Source organism: Stegodyphus dumicola, chromosome 1 (assembly GCF_044657685.1).
Source record: "Stegodyphus dumicola isolate Sdum_Otavi_A_Nest chromosome 1, ASM4465768v1".
NCBI lineage: Eukaryota > Metazoa > Arthropoda > Arachnida > Araneae > Eresidae > Stegodyphus > Stegodyphus dumicola.
In genome coordinates this window covers 70,239,188-70,260,278 of record NC_140768.1, presented here as the reverse complement: position 1 = coordinate 70,260,278, position 21,091 = coordinate 70,239,188, and the positions used below count along the sequence as shown (strand labels likewise).

Genomic DNA, 21,091 nt, shown 5'->3' with positions numbered 1-21,091 from the left:
ATATTCACTCTTTTGCACAATTATCCTATGTATGTTAAGAAAATTAGAATCCTTTGTTTCAGAGTGTCTTGGCTGTCTCGGTAAACAAAGGATTCCATTACGTTCCATTTTCATCTATTGACTTTGTGTTCCCTTTCTTCTAAGAAAAGAAAGTTTCAAATGGCTGTTAAAGCAACTAAATTGCTGTAAAAAACTTTCGTTCATAATAAAAGCATTCAAATGTGTCTGCATTGTGTGTGAGTAGTATTACAGTTGCTTAAAATTTGTTTCTGTGTACTTGTTCTTTAAACAGAAATATAAAATAGCACAGGCTTTAACAGCTTTTGAATGAATTTTTTTAACTTGATAAACATTTTCTTAAATTTGCCTCCTTGATTTTTCTAAATCCTTTACTGTAAAATCTACTTAAAGCTCAGGTAATCATTCACTAAGGAGGACTGAGAAATTTTACTAAGGAGGGCTGAGAAACAAATCGAAAAATAGTGTACGCTCCCACTATACTTTCCTACTGAAAATAATTTTGAAAGTTTAATTAACAAAATAAATTTATAAAGTTTGTCGAATTATTTACTTTATATTTTCATAATTTAAAAATGAGCATATTTTTGCACAAATAAAGTGAAATTATTTACTACCTATAATGTGAAAGTTCAAAAGCATGTTACAGTCACTTTATTTGTGTTACCTTTATGATGTTAAATGTTAAACGAACAAAATTTCAACATTAGCAACTGCGTAATGTATTATTTGCTAAATATACGAGTATTACGAATGTTAATATAAATAAATGTTAACTTAGTTGTTTAAAGTTAAATTCTTAGTACAAAACAATATTTCGTAACACGTAGCACCCTGAAATAGTCCTATTAAATGAAATGAACCTAGCAAATCAAGTTTCAAAACTGATAAAAGGAAATTAATAAATAGAAATATAATTTGATATTTGAAAAGATGAATTATTCATCTCTTTATCGAAGAAATTATACTCACAGTCGTTCAAAAATTTTGTCGACTTCGTCCCGACAGGCGAGATTCCTGTAAAAGGTGAAGAACAGTTCTTTTGTGAACTTTTCTGCTGGAATTGTATCATTCTGTAAGAGAAAATATGCTAAATAAGTGAGAGTGAAGATAAAACTTAAAGAGAAAAAAATTTATTTCTATGTGTAAGCTTAGCTCAGCTTTATAATTGCTGCAATTAAATATATGATTCTATGATAGTATACTAGCGAAGAACATTTAAACCACCGCTTTTGAAATTCCATTGTTCAAAAACATATTGATCTCAGCACTGGAGTACAAAAACTATGCATTCAATTATGGTGAGTTTATGACCACTGGATTGGAATTCTCAGAAAGCCAAAAAACTTCAACAACTCTCAGGAGCCTATTGTAGTAAAAAATATTAGTATAGGAAGTAAAATTAATTACGGCACCATATGTGGTGAAAATATTAATTGAGAAAGGCTATAAGTAGTGAAAATATTTGTAGCAGTAAAAATATTTATATATTTTAATTTCTTATGTAATTATCAGCGAAGAAATTATAACAATGATTAAGAGTACATCACGTTGTTTCCGCAATAACCCGAATGACAGGGATAAAATATGTGACCCACAGAGGATAGCAAAATAAAGTACTTACCCCAGAGTATGACAACTGTATGTTACCAAATCAATTATATTTTATTCTTCATCTTTGATATTGAAATAAGCATTAATATAAATAATTTTATCAACCAGACAGACGAATGAATTTGAACATCAAGCACGAGTGATGCGCATCACTAGAGTTAACATTGCACTGAGAATAAAGTCAATCTTTCTCGATCCGCTCGAACAAAGTCTTGGTGTAAAAGAAACAATCAAAATTTGATGGCAATCATTAAGCATACTTGATCAATCCTGGTATTTCTGCATTTTCTTCTTTAAATCAGGAAGTTTCAGATCTCACAAACACGTGCGCGCGAAGAGTTCTGGAAAGGAGGAAGAAGCTGAAAAAAATTATTTTCTGCTATGATGTACAGGAAACAGGAGTAATTATTTTCTTGAATCTTCATGTAAAAATCTCACTAAAAGGATTTTCATCTATGGCAGACAGCATCGAAGGATCAGCAAAGCGAAGCAGGAAAATGGCACATCATATTGGCCAGGGAGAGGACAGACCGAAACCCGTCCTACACCCCCGAACGCCAGCAGCAGAAGAGGAAAAAAACCGGTCCAACAACTGCCACCAAGGGCTTGGACGATACGATGACGATTCTAGAAACGATATCGTCTGAAGGTAGATGCCGGCTTGCTAGCACACCTATGACAAAACAGTTACTAAAATACTAAGTATTACAATTCATTAAAAATTACAAGTAACACATTCCGTCAGAAATTAGTTTCATTTGTTTTTCTTTTTCTTTCTTTTCTCTACTCTTCATCTTTCTTGCTATTCAAAAAGTCAGTAAAAGGCTAAAGGTCATGTATTTTAAGGTTTATAGAAACAATAATTGATTCTTATGAATAAATATGCTGGTATTAAAAATAAAAATTAGTTTTATAATATCTCTGGCTATAATAGTACATTCATCTATTTAGCTGAATTTCATTTCACTCAAAGTAAACACCTGATTATAAAAACTGTTTTTAAACTACACAATTCTTACTATTCAATAGATATATCCTACAATATTCTTGATGTTATAACATAGTTTGTTATTTTTTGTTGAATTTCTATGCTTATCTATGAGATATAAACAATGCTCTTACATGAATGAGCAATTTCTAATATAAATTAATGATTTAAATACAGATGGAATATGAAATTCCCACACCGAAAAGATTAAAATAAAACGGTGATGGTAAGCTAAAATTAGAACACAAAGAACACTTAAACCAGGTTGCCATCAGCTTCAACCCAGGACACTTCGACTACCCCGACAAAAACCCTTAAAAGATGTCTTACGCATTGCTTGCGCCAGTAGTGTTGACCCGGTGAGATGCGAATTACTTCTCAAGCATTCGTTTCATTTTGCAATTATTGGTTTTAAATTGTCGAAAATGAAGAATGCCTCCAAAGCGGTAGAGACGTCAATGTTGTCATATGGCTCGATTCGAATGAAACAACGTGGAGCTTCTAAAAGGCGGTTTTTCCTATCGACAGATTCTGGAACATATGGGTCGAGATGTTACCACAGTTTTCAGTTATCAACAGCATCGGTTCCGAATAACTAATTTTACAAGACATCTAGATCTGAATTCACTCATTCCAAATGATAATGGGCAGATAACAGGATGGCGTTATTAAAGTGAACTGCTGCAGCGAAAATTCGAGTTTCGTTAAGAGTGAGAATTGCTATACGAGCAGTATTGAATCATTCATTGAATAGATTCAGGCCATTTATGTTGTGTTTGCTGTTAACTCCGAATCACTTTCTTATGTGTGTTCAGTTATATTAAACTACAATCAGTGGAGTGAAGAGTGGAGATATGATATATTCACAAATGCTATGTAGCTTCAACGACATAGCATTTGTCGTTTCCGCCTGGGCGCCAGTGACGAACTAACATAAATCAGGAGAAAGTTTGGTGAACTCCTGCCACCAAGCTGCATTTCTCCGCGATTGCGAAATTCCCTTCTTTTTTACTTCAAACTTCATAGAAACAAGCGTTTACATCAGAAAGAGATTCAAACTGTTCTTCTACATTCATAAATAGTATCCAAGTTATTTTATATCAACAAGATAATGCTGTTCTCCATACCGTAATTGGAAACTAAGAGCATGCTATTTAACTAATGAAGTTATTGCCAAAGCGGGGCGACAGATCTACCTTACTTCAGAAACTGAATGGAGAAAGATCTACATGACTTTACAATACGAATGGAGATCAGGTTTATGCTCAACTACAGCCAACAGAGCCAAATGCCGATCGAATGCCCAAGATTGGAAAAACTAATTTAAAAACTAAACATCGAAAAGCAAAATTCGATCACTTTATGAATGGAAGCATACATAAGCAGATTTGTATGCCTATGTTCAATGTCGTGGTGATTACAGTCGTTACTGACGTAAACATAATTTATATTTAATATAGCACAGTCACCTTCCACCTTCTATTTTATATGATTTCAATGCAGAGATAAAACCTAAAATTAATTCATCTAGCTCAGTTTTCTAACAGTGCTGAGTTTTTATTTTCTATCACTGTATAACAGAGTACCTTGAAATTTGTATGCAAAATTTAGTATCCTATATGAATTTTTATTCTTAATATTCAGATAATTTCACGAAATACAACATTCTAAATACATTAAAATGTCTACTGATTTTTAGGATTAAAGATAAATTTAAATATGACCATGACTCTCCATAATGCTTTTGCAAATCTACAAGGAAATTTAAAATTTTTCATATCATATGTACACATATGTGGCTGTAAATCTTTATAAATGAAAGTTAAAAATACTTAATTATAAAACTGGCTTAATATAATCTAAAAAAATATTAGTACAAGTAGTACATTAATTCTAAGCAGAAACTGCTTTCAAATTCTAAACGGTATCTACCTCCATATTGTTATACTAGTTTTTTACATTTCACCTTTTCAGAGATGAACTTTTAGAGTGTCAAAAATTATTTGAATTTTTTTAATTGCGTGAGCCTTTCTCCCTTAAAAATAAAAAAGAAAAGACAATGAAAGCACACACGAAATAAAAAGAAGTCTATCAAGTGAGTAAAATATTATGAGTGCTTCCATACGACAAGGTTTTTGTTTTTATTGCTGACAGCCTATCCAGTGAATAGTTCTCCAACATATTTTAAAGTTTTTTTTTCACTTAGAAGAATAATTTCAATTAAAAACTCTATTCACATGTTATGAGTGTTTTTGAAAAGTTTAAATTACTTCATTATTTTAGATCATGATGTATTTAAATTTTGTGTCTAAAAATATTATAATAAAATTATGCTTTTTAAAAATTCCTAAAACACAATATTTGGAGAAATTTTAGATTATGTCTTTCTTTTCTGGGTACCGAAGTTCCATAAATTTTAGTCTTTGTGCTCCCACCGATATATACTTCTTTTATTTACAAACCAGTGACGTTGTAACAGTATCAGTTTGTATTAAGCTTGTACTATTTCTCGAGACTTTTCCTTTTCTTCAGCAGAAAATACATGAGAATGAGTAGTCAATTATCTAATTATCTACTCTGTAAGTCTTTTCTAATGGCAAGTGTAGTATCAACGTATACAAGGCTGCTTTTAGTTGACTGCATGATACGCTTAAACCTGACAACTTAATTACCTCTTTGCTGCCTTGCCTTTAATTATAGTATGTACCCTGCTTTCTAAATCAAAGACAAGAAAATAGCAATAATCGAATAATTACATAAGGGAGGAGATGTGTGATTTTCTTTCTGAAGGAAACTCATGGCCTACAGTTTATTGAATATTCTTTGCGAAATATGAGATTGTGTTTTAACATGGGGAGTATTTGCAATTTTAGATTGCAAAATGTTTAGCTATTAGCATAGCTATTGCAAGAAGACGACGACAAAATCACTTTGTTTACAAGCTTTTCATAACATTTCTTATTGATTCTAGAACATAAAATGCTGAAAAATACTTGAGATTGTTGATGAAATTTCCAAAACCAAGTATGAATGAAGTATTTCATTCATTATTAAATAATTCTTAAAATACAAAATTTTCTTAAAATTTTTAATTTTTAATCTTAATTCTTAAATTTTTGTCTGATGATCTAATCAACTGTTTGAAATATGTTTTTCTTCAAGAATTATGGCAGACCAAGTGACTTATCAAATAATTCACAAAAAAACAAAATAGTATCAAAAATACATAAAATCAATTACTGTTTTGTTGTATAAATAATGTCCTTCTACAAACCAAAAGTTAAGTAAAGAAAAGTAACTGTATAACCGAAATAAAACAATAAATAAAAATAAACATGTAAGCCAAAGTAAAACAATCACTTAGTAAAATTAAAGGTATAGTACCTAACTAATTCTACTTACCCATCAAACCCTGCGAAATAATAAACCACTTTCTATCTTAAAGTATACTTTGAATTAAGTCAGAAATAAATGAATCAGGGATTTAGAATTGCTCAATACCTAAGCTGAATATGTTATAAAAATCAATAAATCATATTGTGCATAGTTACTTCTTGCATACACTTCCGAAATGATTTCTTGGGCACAAGAAATCAGAAAATACCAAATATTAACAAACTTAAGAAAAATACATTACTAACAGGAAATAAGTAAACACTACACTTTTATATATGAACTCATTCAAATCATTTTCTTTTCTTTTCAAATGTTTGGCTATAGCCGTTTCTAGGCGATGGCCACTACTAAGGCCGCAAGCGGTGGTCTCTTTATATTACGGAAATACATATTAGGTAGGTATTTCCGTAATAAAGAGACCGTTGCCTCCTATGAAGGGACGGACAAATTACATCCATGTCTTCTCCAGGATTCGAACCTGGGAGGGAAAGAGTCTGTTATTTTTTTAAGTCTCCTATTATACATTATATTCAAATTACTTTTGATAAAATAAAATAAATAATCTTTCAATATTTTCACCGTAATTGATTGAAATAATGTGTGTGTTATTTCTTATGGAGCTTTGTAAAAGTTACTGAAGTCTACCACTAGTCGATATGCTTGTAGACAAGGAAATCTAAGTGACTGTTTTTTAGCTCCAATTTTTGCATTAAAATTCAGTAAAGGTATGTATTTGGCTACAAGTTATGCATTAAAACTCAGTGATCCATTTTATAAGTGGAAACTATTTATGTATGTAAACATGATTGAGAAGCAAATGAATTTAAATAATATATTTTGAAAAAAATTCCACCTATCATTGTAGCACTCAAACAACCGATGTAATACTTCCACTGCCCATGAAATGTTAAATTCATTTGTTAATTCTTAATAATATACCATTTGCACAACAAAATCATCTGAAAATCATCTGAAAACAAAATCAATAATTCTTTTTTTGGTTGTTTATTTAACTGATTGAGGCAAAGTACACTACAGCTATCTGCCTAATGGGAATTATGCCTTCGTACAGGATTTCTTGCGGGCAACACTCTCGCATTTTTATGAAACAAATCACGAAAACACTCTTGCAGCTGGTTTACTTCGCGAGATTTGAACACGGCACTATCTACCAGTGATCTGACCTACTTGACCACTGGAGGGGGGAAATTCCAATGTCTCCGATTTGGGAAGAAGTTTTCCTGAGTAAATAATCCAGATTTTATAATACGTAATAGCACTTGTGAATGAGTAATCGATTGTTTGCATTTTATTAGAATGAATAATTTTCTATAACTAAATTAGCCCTAAATATTGGTACTGCATATATTTATTAATATAAAATATTATAACAGTATGTGTCTAATAAATTGCTCTTCAGTGTTCAAATATAAATGCTATCAAAGATTCAAAGAATGTAGTTCACTAATGGTATACCATTTGTAAAACTCTATGATAAGCCACTTCAGTTAAACCTGTTTTCATTAATTCTTAAATACATGCTTCCTCAGTTTCCTTTCTTTTTCTCTTTCTATATATTTATTTAGTCATTAAATTATGTAAATAGCTCGTTTAAGTAGCAAAACATGCTAAGTATTTCAACTCTAATTTAATTTGTTTGCATATTTTTGTGTTCTAATTGTGGAGTTTTAGGGTAGCTGAAATCTAACATCTTATCTATATAAGAATATAACAGCTTATTGGGCGTAACTGAAGATAAATGAATAATAAAAGTTAAAACTAGTGATTTGAAAACGACAGATAAGAGCACAGTATCTTGAAGAATTAACTATGAACATTTAGAAACGCTAAAAATTGTTTACAAAATTATAAATTTAAAAATCATAAAATTAAAAATAAATTGACTTTTACATGCAAATTTCTATTTAATTCCTTAAATAATTTCAAAGGGGGCAATTATGATAGACCTACTAGTTTAAGAATTTATTCTTCAGAAAGATATAGAGTATAAAATGTTATATTTAAAATTATCTATTATAAATGACAAAGTTAAAAAAAGGCGAGGCAAAAATATTTCATGTGATATTACTTTATCTTGTATTAATGTGAAGTGAAGATCTGTGCACTCATTTGATAAAGAAATGTCTGAAATTATTAAAATATAGCTCTCATTTGTTTGACTAGATCGCTTGTGCACATGGCTTACAACAAATACTTTCTTTCCTCCACTGTTATTCCTATTTTGTCAGGGAACGAAATTTGAATATCTAAACAACAATTAAATTAATAGAAGACGCTTCTTAAACGTGTATATCCTTAATTATTTTAATGATTGGAATATAGCTAAGCAACAGTTATAACTATAATCTAAAAATGCTGCATTTTTAGGCAATTATTCTGGTAGCATTTAAGATAAGTGCATGTTTAGGAGAAATACCTTTCCAGATGGCAGTCCACACATTTCCAAAGCTTTCTCAACCCTCTTCTTATCATCCTTATGTTGGGCGAACATTTTCAGGACACTGAAAAATATATAAAAGGGGACATCAGAAGAAATTTTGCATATGAAGATCTCAATCATGTATTACTCATCATAACACTAAATCTACCACAGTCTTACAACAACAGAATAATAATAGCTAGCCATAAATTGTCACATGTTTTTCATTTCACATTATCTTATTATAAAAGATATGATCTGAAATTCTGAGTAAGAGTCCAATGCATTAAAAAAATTGCATTTAATCATAACTTTTACTCAACATGTGTCACATGAATGATAGTACTACTAAGTGAGTGTGATAGTATCCGTGATTTTGAAACCAAATAAGTTTTCTGCATTGTGCATCACGCAAAAATTTTTTATGTGACATATTTTTAATGTTTATGCCAACAGAAAGAATAATACTTAAAACATGAATATATACCACACTTTATACATTTCTCAGAAGTGTCTCTCTTAAATACCTCACAGAAGTCGCTAAACAAATTTGAAGGTATTCCATTAATTGATCCTGATATCATCTTAGAGTGCTTGAAACTTCCGATATAAACACTAATCATTCTCATTTGTCATTGGTATTTGACGTCTAGCGGGAATGAATGAAAAGGCTCAAGTCTTGCAGAATTATTAAATCATCATTCTTTAATTTTAATTCCGGGATCTAGATATTAACTTACTTTAGATAGAAAGAACCTCAAAATATCAGCCAGGCGCTCGCGAGGAACCTAAGACCTTATATTTGCTACCCATAGGCATTCACAGGTTAAGTTTCATTGCATTCGTACAAACTTAGAAAAGAATGAGTTATACATCGAAAATATCTGACCACTAGTATGGCAAAATCTTTGATACCGAAGAATATTAAAAAGAAACACTTTCCTTTCATTATCATCCTATTCTTATAGTTTCAAATGAGTTGCAAGCAAAAATATTTTTTTTCCAAGCACATGTAGTGTTTAAAGATTACGTATTTAAATTAAAAAGTTTCAAGCCACAAACTGATCCAGAATCACGAAATGATAATTATAATTTAATATCTATCAGATTCTTAAATTTATTCCACGCATACATAACGCGACTTTAACGTATCAGGCCAAAATTCGGTAACGACAGTCTAAATGTGGTGTTAATTTAATCTCATTAACTATGATGGATGACATAATCTACTAATTAAATTCGCTAATTTATTTTAGCTATCATACGTATAATAAATTAGTTTAAACTGAACATTTCATTTCAAAGACTGAAATGTTGAGAGGCTTATCTATGTTAGATACATAAAACAGAAACTATCTAAACATTAATGAAAGGCAAATATTTACAGTTTTGATGCCGCACTGAACTCTGCTATGAGAAGTTAATAACGGCCAATTAGAAACAAATTCTATATTTCTGAGAGGATATTTGTGATTACTTTAAACAGCGATAGGCGATAATTAAAACAACAAACGCCAAATGTCTAAGATGTCCTTTTCCTACATAAATTTAATTCGATGTCTAGATTAGAAATAATTTAGATTTTTAAAAGTTATATGCGTCAGTAAGAACAAATAACAAATTAGTTCCTGGTCCTCCTAAACTTCAATCTTAAAAGTAAGTAGCGCCTTCTAGTTAAATGAAAACGTTAGTTTGGAGATCGGTTTTCTCCGGGAGAGGTCGAATGTTCAGCGTAGTGATTTTATAATCAACAATTCTGCACTAATTAATATATTTCTTTTTTAAAGCAGAAGAGAAACACGCCAAGTGAAACATAAAATCAGTAACACGACAACCTTGAGTTAGGCGTAAATTTATATCAAGAACTCAATCGATTTCGAGGGCAAACAGATTCAGGTCCCTCTTCGGCAGGAGCAAAGAAATCAGTAAGATTCAGTCTTAATTACGTCTTAACTTTGTGTCCTTCTAACCTAAGCATGCATTTAAATATTCTCATTCATAATTACTTTTTATAAACTAGATATTTCTACAAATCAAAAAGTGTTTGAGTGTTAAACATGTATTGTACTCGTAAAACCACAAGTAAATAAAGATTTGCATGAAAAACATAATATGGTATTAACATGAACCAATATATCGTAAGTATCTCATCGCAGTGTGAAATTCTTCTCGCGCTTATAAAATTTAAACTTTGACATTTTTCAAGCAGGTAAATAACAACATTACTATACAGACCACATAAAAGTCGCCTCAAGTCCTTTTATTGACAAGGATTGATATAAGGATTTGAACATAAAAATAGATATTGCCTTGCCTTCTCCTCGTAAATATTATTAGGGGTGTCCTCAGCTGAGTGGAGATTGCATTCATTGCTTTATCTGGAAACAAATCCCAACTTGTTCTTCTCGAAAAGTATACGCGATTTACGAAGCAGTAAGGAAATCCTTGTGGACGCAAGGTAAGCAACAGAATAACAAGATCATCAGAAAGGACACTTTTGGTCATTACTTGGATAGATAAAAGGAAACTAAAAAAAAGTGAAAGTATAAAAAATAGAAACACACCCTGCATTTTAAAATGGAGTCAGGTGAAGTGGGTTTCCATTCCGTAAATCCCAAATTATTTAAGCATGTTAGTTAAGTATAATTTCTAAGTGCATTTTAAGGGAAAAATATTATTTCCAAGAAAATAATTTAACTCATTGAATTTCTAAAAATTCTTTATAAAAATAGGCATCATATATTACACAAAACTTTGCTGGTCTGAGTTTTTGAAAGGCATTCTTTTCCATCACAAAATACATAGATTACTGAAATTAAATACAGGAAAACCACGATTAATGCAATTAATCAGCCCAACAGTTAACGCGCGTTAAACAAATAATAATAAAGGGGAAATTTATTTCTACCTCTGTCTTCAGCTGTCATGCAGGTTTAAGATTTTCTTCCTTTGATTCAGTTCCGCTTTAAGGAAAGTCATGCAGTGGTTTTTAAATTCGGAGTTTGCTAGTGGAAGAATCGCTTGGCTTCCTAACTGAGTGTCTAATACTTCGCAGATAGCTTATAACTCCTAGCTCTTAAAAGCGTAGAATTCTTAGCTCAGTAACTAGCCTTTCAGGGCAGCTTAATATGCCCAGATAGATAATCATTTCAACTCAGCTTAAATAATTTCTGGTGAGTTTTCTGGAGTCTCATACGGTCTTGAGATATCTTAACGTAAAGGGATAGAATTTTGTCACAGATACATCTCAAATGCTATATCATCACCTAGCGGTAGTAGCTAAAAGTGCACTTCTGCAGTTATACTGACGTTTGGCGGGACAACTTGGTAAATAAAGAATAATGCTGCGGAGCTAATGCAATTTGTGTTAATCTTTCAGAGACTGAAGTAAATTTTTAAAAAAACCTGCTTAATTAAATAACGGGAATCGAAAAACAGATTTCACAGAAAATGCATTGTCATTTTAGTAGAAAATACCTAAAATAAATAGAAAATATTATATTTATACAAAGAAGAAAAGTTTATTTACATAAGAATTTTTTTATTTTAAATCCTACACTTAACAAAATAACAGTGCATTTGTTTTTCACGTAATGTTGGTTTTCATAATGCAGTATTTAGCCACAACCTGAATCATATTAACATTCCAAAGAATATGACATCTTTTTCTCATATTTCTGTAATGTTTTAACAAAAAAGGTCTCCTTCTTCTCATTTACCGAGCTAAGATTTAATGAAAAGCATTTCATAAGGGAATTTTAAAAAGGCAAGCTATGTATTTATTGAGCAGAAAAGCTTGGCATTTTGAACTTTGATAGTTTATATTAAAGTTTGACTAGATACTCAGGATCCTTACTTTAACCAAAATATAAATAATGGCATTTCTCTAGTGCAGTTGAAGAATTTTTTTCATATTAATTTACAACAAGCATACAGTTTTTATTTGGCTTTGATTTTCTACTGTTTAGAAAGAAAATTAAACATGTTACTGTGCTTTCGGTCAGAATACGTTCAGTTTACAAATTTACAGAGATATTTAAAGCATTTTTCACTGTCTACATAAAATGTTTTACAGAAACCCCATTTATGCAAAACCATGATAAAAGGATTTTATTGTTGCTGTGAAGCCTTAAAAGTTAATGGTTTTATTGCTTCCTCAAGAGATTTCCTTAATGGCTTGTATAGTTTCCCACAATGTTGATAGTTTTATTTCCCACACGTATAAAGCATGGTAGCTCAGAATGACCAATCTGTATATAAATAAGAATACATAATATTTTTAATTTGACTGGTATTATATTTTCAAACTTTTCCCCAAAATATGTCAGGCGACTAATAATTATATAGGGAGATATACTTTATACATAACCATATTTGTTGTCGTAATGCAAAAGAACCGTGTTAAGGCTGCGCAATAAATAAAATGTAAACTATGTTTAAAATTTATAATTTGTAATTGAGCAAATAATTCAGAATAATAAATACTCAATCGATAACTCATATGTAAGATTCTATGATAAAGCATTTTTTTATAATTGCTTAAAATCTCTGATGTAATTTCAATGCAAAGCTATTAATGTATATGAGATTAGAAAAAGAAGTTCCTAGAAAATTGTTACACGATAAATAATTTTAATGCTATTTCTAAATCCCACATCCTTGAAATATTACTTATTTAAATATATTAGGGGTATTTATTTATATTAAATAGGTAGGATATGAATAATCTCGCAATATTTGTGAAGTGGGCGTAAGACTTATTTTAATAACACATAAAAATTTATTGCCGCTATTTTCCTCTCTGTCTTTTTTTTTACTTTACATTCATGATGCAATTGCTAAGTTAACTTCCAAAACTAGCATGAAATAGAAATGAAAGTTAACATTTTGAAACATGAAGAGTACCATATATCTGATGCCAAAGTACTTTTGAAACATGAAACGTACCAAATATCTGACACTAAGAAAATTAGAATACAAAGTATTAGACAATAATAGCAATTTAAGTTGCAGCACATAATCTTTAATTTCTTTAGAATGCCTTTAACATGCCAGTTTTATTATAACAGAATGATCCAGTCGCTTTTATGAAAATGCGCGCAAACATACAGTACATATAAAAATACGTAATCAAAATTGTATTCCACAAAAGTGTACTCTGATTTGGACTTATTTCACATAAACAATCCGTTTTAAACATATTTTACAGCATGATATTTATTACCTCAGTTTTGATTTCTAAATTTCAATCCCTCTAGACTCATAATTTTAAAATACACTAAACAAATAAAATATGAATTATTATTACCCAAATAACCGTGCGAATAGCAGATTCTTGGACTTTTTATATTTATGTAAAAATAATCTATTTCGGAAGTCTTTGTGAGTGCTAGTTCACATATAAGATATTTTGCAGATCAAATTTCAGCACAATATCAGTAGATTGAAAATACTTTCAAGAGTACCTCATGATGATCTTATGCTTATTAATAAATATGTCTTTCGTTGGTGATAATAAAATTGTGTGATTACAGTTACAGTAGAATAGTTTAAAAAATATCTATTGAAACATATGTTTTAAAAAACCAAGTTTCATTCCAGATGAAAACAATTGTAAATAAATGGAAAGAGAAGTGAGTTTTACGGAATATTTGATAATTCAAGGAACTCGAGTATTGTCTGACACTGGAAATATATCTTAATAGAGCAGTTTTATGATACTTTGACATGTTTGTACTTTAAGTGAAAGAGAAATTAAAAGTTCGCCATGTAGCCAAACAGTTCAACTGCTCGGAAACATAACCGTTGTGAAATAACAGTGTAAAACATTTTAGCTTTTCAGCAGTTGATGCACCAAGAAAATTAGAATATAAAGTATTAGACAATAATAGCAATTTAAGTTGTAGCACATAATTTTTTTCACCAACATAATGGTAAGTAAAGATTTGCTCATATTGAATGAACAGGATTTTATGACCTGGTATCAGATCTCGGATTGAAGGCAGATGAATCATCTAATGTAATGACTTGTTTCAGTTTGTTTCAAGAAACTTGAATGATTTTATGATAGAGAGCAATAACATCATTGCTTTAAAAGCAAGGGGACCTTAATTAGCAGCAATAATTATTCAAAGAATTTTAATAACTATTTCATATCAGCGGTTTCTCTAACGTGTCATTTTCTCTCTAATTTGTGTACATTAATTCCCAAATTCACGGGCTGGTTTACACTTGCAGGCTATAAGCATATATTTCTGGTCATTTCTTAACGGTACATGTACTGAAAATTTCTCTTGAACGATTTGATTTTCCATATAACAGTTATCGTAAAATATGGTCAGAATGAGAATTTCTATTTTAGCATTAAGATTTCATTATCCAAGTAGGAAACTTTTACCTTGTCTGTGCAGTAATATAAGCACAAAGATTTAATTTATCGAGTTACATCTAATAATTGAAAAGAATTATGGACAGTGAGACTGTAGGTTCGTGAGCCAATACTTGTACACTAAAAGAACAGTGTCTTATACTAATGGTTTAAAAGCATTGCGACATGCCTGCTCGAATAAAGGCAATAATGCATAGGTCATTCAAATAATTCCACTCCAGTATTCCTTGGAGACCACTTTCTGAATTCAACACATGCACATAATTTCATTTCTCTCCTATTATATTAGACTACCGTTTCATTGATTTATTGTGAAAGGTGTATGTTTACATTAAATGACTGTACATAAATTTAAACTGAGTATAATATAATGCAGGTAAAATGAATGAAATAAATTCTAATTGCGAATTTTTACACGGCATATCATAAAGGTATTTTTTACAGCACTTAACAATCTTTTACATATAATTCAACTTTTTTATAAAAAACATTTCTTACAAATTATAAAAGTGTTCTTACACTTGTGGAGACCAGGTGGGTTACCTTTTATCTCTATACTGGAGTAGCAGGAAACTACCCAGGAGAATGGTTCACGTACCCTATATTAAATCTTTAAAATTTACAATGCGTCAAGTCGACGCTAAGAATCTTTGCCTCTACTTGGGCGTTAACTGAAAGTCAGATAATTGAAACTAAAAGTTGAAATATTAACAAGGATAAAACTAGCCTACAGGGCTCTGCGAGATCCCGTAACTTCAACCCCCTTTGAAGCTAGTGACAGCAGATAAATGCAATTTAGCCACTTGAACCAGCAATGAGCAAACGTACCTATGGCAGAGACGGCAGCTAGAACCTAACACTCTCTTTCTCCTACCGAAACTCGGCTTTTAACTATTTCCTTCAAAATAGAAAATTTGCACTCGCTCACGCGGGCTACAACATTTAACTGTTCTGGCATTGACAATTAGGGGAATGAAGGCTTATAGGAATGTTTCAAATAAAACTTTAAATTATTAGTTAAAATAAATATAAATCCCTTCACACTATTAAATACTGTGTAGGCAAGTATACTTGTACATATAGGAGTACTTAAGTGTTCCCAGAGGTAGCCCACTTTTCATAATTTAATTTTGACTTATTATTTTCTCTTGATTATATATATATTTTATACTATTATAATTGTAGAAAATAAATTAAATGAAAATATGTGTATTTATACATTTTAGATTAACTACAGGAAAAATTTAGCAAATACAGCACAATTTCTTATAACATTTCTGGGTTAGCTGAATCTTTATACATCAAAGTACGAGAAACAAGCAAAAAATTAAAGGAATTCAATGTACATATAATTTATAACGTAAATTCAATACAACAAATTATCGATTAGCTTTTTAACTGCATATTTTGTCTAGTTCAAGTATTTATTCGAACTCCTTTCGTTTATTAATTGTTTTATTTTACATAGATACACCACATACATGAATGCATTTATGAATTCATAAGTTCATCATGCGCACGCATGCACTTATGTCGCCCTTTATTACAAATCTCTAAATTGTCTCTAAACTGTTAGATTGAAATAGCTTTTCACTGATAATCATTAAACTAAGACGGAAATTTGAAATTATATAATTTTTATATATTTAAAAAATAAAAATAAAGCTTCAGGAGATAACAGCTAAAAGATGATAGACGTATTTTTTTCCCTTTCCTTAACTAATGAAATTTTTTATTAGAAGGTTTAATACTTTCACCGTATATACTACACATTTCCTATGTGGCTAAAGCTAATTTTATTTAAGTTCGTAAAATAAGCATAGATCTCTTTAAAAGGAAAATCATAGTTTAGATTGATAATATTACCTCAACATAATAATGAAAATTAATGATAAAAGTTTAGGAACGTAAGCTTTCCGTAAGAAAATTGAGTGTGAAAGAAAAATAAAAAAAAAATTAAACAAGAGAATCACAGAAATTAAAAACATATAGGTGAATTAAATTAAATTAAAGATTTTACTCGCTATACTTTACTTGCTTAAATTTTACTTGTCATAGGTTAATATGAAAGAATATTTTACAGTTAGAATCTAAGCAGGATGCTTCAATAAGTAAACACCCATAAGTAACTAAATAATGTTTATGTTTGACTCTATGTATTTGCTTTTATTTTTCTTTATCTGTTAAAACATTTTCCTAAGCATAACTCAGTTTTACTAGAGGTAAACGAAAATTTCTGTTGTATTACTTTTCTAAGTGCTATTCGTATTGAAATCTGGGATAAAAGTGACTTAACAAATAAAAATAAAGTGTACATTTGTTTGTAGGAATCTTAACTACTTTACCCAACATAGTACGAAGCCAGCGCTTAAAATTTAGCTGTTTTTCGATATGAATTGAGGTAATTTGGGAGTATAAATCTTATCAAAATACTGTGGCACGCATTACTTATATCAGCACTAAAAAAAGGTGTATGAAACGACGGTATTTAGTATATGGAATTTTGTGTGAGTATAGATTTAACTCTAGAACATATGAGTTTTTAGCGAAACAAAATTTCTAACTTCTAATAAAACTTTTCTAGTTGCATATGCCTTTTAACTTCTACGAGAGGTTTTAAATTAAATTTAGGAAATTTTGCTCTGAATATAAAGAATTTGCTCTTAATATAAAGAAAATTTTCAATTATTACAAATAAATAATACATGATCCGCAAAATCTTTCTCGGCATATTGACCAAATAAAGTTCAAAGATTCTTCAGCCTGCATTTATTAAAAATGCTTTCATTTACTTTTACGGTTCCTTTTTTTCTTGTTTTTAAAGGATGAATTTTGAAGAAAACGATAGTTTTGTATTAATTATATTGATTAGTTAATATTTTTGCTCTTGAAGCAGAATTTGAGTGTTTGGTTTTATAGAATTCGCTGTACTGGTCCTGTGTTTTCTCAACTATAAACATGCATGAAACGACATATTGTAAACTTTTAGGTTTGTACGTGTTAATAGACACATTTCATTATAATATTACAACGTTATTTCTGCTGAAAACGTGTCAAATGCTTTCTGAATTTCCATCTAGGTTTCAAAAGTAATAGTGCTCAGAAATAGCTTAAATTATTTATATCTGATTTCCTCCATACTTCCCATTGTGCTGAAATCCTACTTTTCAATGGCAGGGCTTTTCATTGAGAACTAAAATGGCCGCTGGCTGATATATTATATCACTTCGCGGACGAGAGAGCGCGTGCTCCTGACGTCACTGTGACGTCAAGGAAATTCATCGATTCCTGTCGTGAAGAGAGAAGGTTCGATAACTGGCGCGAAACGGAGCGACCACTTATGCCGCGGAAACCGGGAATAAAGTTATCACCATAAAGAACCGGATCATAAAAATTTTCGCTTCTAGGGGGAGCACCAAGCACGTAACAGTAATGATTGGTGTCTTCCTCAGCTCCAAGCAACTACTAGGTGTTTCAACTAGTTGCAACAAAGTTCTAAGTTGTGCATCAAAACTTTCATCTCTTCTTTTTACGGCAATAAATTTATACTTAAATCTTCCCTTGCTAATGAATAAGCATTGTAGAAAAATATGTATTTACAGAATTTTATGTTTTGAAGCTTATAAAATAGCAGCAAAACAAATAGCAATATTTTTGTAAAATTTTAAAAAATAATGCATGCATAATTAAAAGAGCAATCCATATAATTGCAAAAAAATACTTTTATGTTTTTGGTCATAAAACAGTTCGATCTTATATTCAAATTGAGGAATACATAGCGTTCTTCAAAATAGTTGATCCATATGTCGAATAAGTGGATTTTTGAAATTTACTAATATAGTTTAAATTGTCGTATGGGAAATTAAAACGGAGTCTCTCCAAATATTCGTTACAAAATGTCCGTCTATTTATTTGTCTGACTCCTACACAAAGTACAAATTTATTACAGTGTTTGTTATGGAACAAATATCTGATAATGAATTTTTTCAATATGATCTTCAATTTATTCGTTGTTTTTATAGCCATAGAAGGAATATTAATTTCCTGAAATCATCTAGCCTTCTGTATCATCTAGCTTCTAGCACAGAAATCGCTGTGGAATACAGTATTTTTAATGCTTCCAAAGAAACAAATCGTATGATTCAAGATCTGGGAAGCTAAGCTGTAGAGAAAAACCATTAAAGTCATTGTGACTACATCTATGGAAACACAAATATGCCTGAATATCCAAAGCCATGCTACCAGAAAAAGATTCACTTCATCGCGGAAACGTAACATCTACAAAAGTATTTCGGTAATTTTCTGAAACTGGGATGTTTTATTTTTTCTCCATTTATATGAGATCATTAATAAATAGTAGATTTGGGGCTGTGCTTGTAAGAAATCCAGTCATTAATTTCGAATAATATATGAGATTAATTATAATTATCAAATAATATGTATAAATTATATACTTCTATTATAATGAGTATATAATTTACGAAGGTAGCGAAATATATGGCCAAAATTACTATTACATTAAACCTTATTCCAAAGAAAAATGGATTTTAAATACATGTTTGAACAACGAAACTGATATTAAAAGACAGAAATATATTATATAATTAAATCTATTAGAATTTAAGGTAAGACTTTGATGAAAATGAATACACCATTGTTATATTATTTTAACACTATTTAAGTAATCTTTCTACTCTTCAATTTAACCAGCCGAAGGAGAATAATATATGTACATTAATTTCTTAGTCTGCATTGCTGTAAAATTTCACAGTTGGTAACTAATTCAAAGCTTACCTAGGAGAAAAATTAGTGAAACCAAATGTACTTATTAGCCTTCATAATATAATTTACATACAGTAAATTGTACACTGCAGCAAATCAATTGTTAACATTCTGAAATATAATAATAAAGATAATCCACTGATGTAACTTTTAACGGCAATCCAAAGAAAAGTATTCAAACAATTAATTCGCAGACGACTGCATGCAAGGTTGTTTTCATGCACTTAGACATCCCAATAACCTCCAATTCTATAAGCGCCAAACAACAAGCTGAAGAACACTGTGAGGCGCATGAAGAGTGGAGCTATGCTTTGTTTTCCGATGATACCAGAAAATCAGCTACTTCTAATCAAGTGAAAAGATGCCATCCGCAAGTTCAAGGAAACAGCTTTTTGCTGGAAGGGATGTGATTGTTTTGACAGAGATAAACTTTAGGTTTACTAGGTGTATGATGATAAGGCTGTGTCATTCACAATGATTCAGACATTAGCCATGCCCTATATTGTTGCAATTTGCACACCTTGTTAAATAGATGAAGAGGAAAAAATAGAGTATATAGAATGGTTGCCATATTTCTTATATTTAAATTTGTCAGAGCATGATTGAGTCATATTAGGCAGATATGTTGCTTCCAGAAACAACATTAACTGAGGCTTCTTCAGATGTAAAATTTCCTTTTTAAATGAGGACGAATCACTCAATGCTAATGAACTATCACATCCATACAAGGCCTCGTAGGTGTGAAGCCATCTGAGATGCTCGAGGTGGCCTGGCACTTAATTCAGCAGTTGGCAACGTCCCTCAGTGTTTTTCTTCTCCAAATGTTGTGGCTAATAATGATTTCTCATAACATTAGGTGCATTTCTATAAAATCAGAGTTTATTTACAATAATACATGTTTCTTTACATGCCCGATTTAGATTTTTGTCTCATAAAAAAGACAAATCTGCAACCTGATACGGAAATATTATAAATGTGCTTTCAAATCCCCCTTTATATTTGATAACAAAAATCTGTTCTCATTAACTCACCTCCTTCCCTAATTATATGGGATAGGGTAGTTAAAAATAAAAAATTACAACAAAAGATAAAATGAGATAATCATCATAGGCCTGTTTTAATCTTAAAAAAATTAAATATAATAGTGGATAATCGTTTACTATAGTTCCCTTTCAAAAACGTCCATTATTTATGATATATTGATTATATCAAAGAAATAAATATTAACAGAAGAATGTACAGCAAGTTGGTTCTGCATATGCACAAATAAGCTAAACTTATTAATCACATTTATTTTCAATTACATAGCGAAAGAAAAGAACATGCTACCAAAACATATCACGTCGCGTTTTGGTAGCATGTTCTGCACGCTAGCGATAAGAGCACAGGCACGAGGAAGACTAACTCACAAGAATCAGTTCACTTCATCTGGGAAAAATGTTCAGAGTTTAGTTGAAGCACTGCT

General features: G+C 30.5%; 1 protein-coding gene across 2 annotated transcripts in view; it reads right to left on the bottom strand.

The window, feature by feature from the left end:
- The window catches only part of LOC118189843 (1-phosphatidylinositol 4,5-bisphosphate phosphodiesterase classes I and II-like), a 783,373-nt gene that overhangs the window by 276,845 nt on the left and 485,437 nt on the right, over positions 1-21,091 (bottom strand). For both annotated transcript variants that reach the window (XM_085816200.1, XM_085816205.1), the window contains exons 6-7: positions 8,454-8,538; positions 991-1,091 (exon numbers count right to left, since the gene is read on the bottom strand). In XM_085816200.1, coding sequence (XP_085672326.1) covers positions 991-1,091; positions 8,454-8,538 — 186 coding nt within the window. The remainder of the gene's footprint in view (positions 1-990; positions 1,092-8,453; positions 8,539-21,091) is intronic.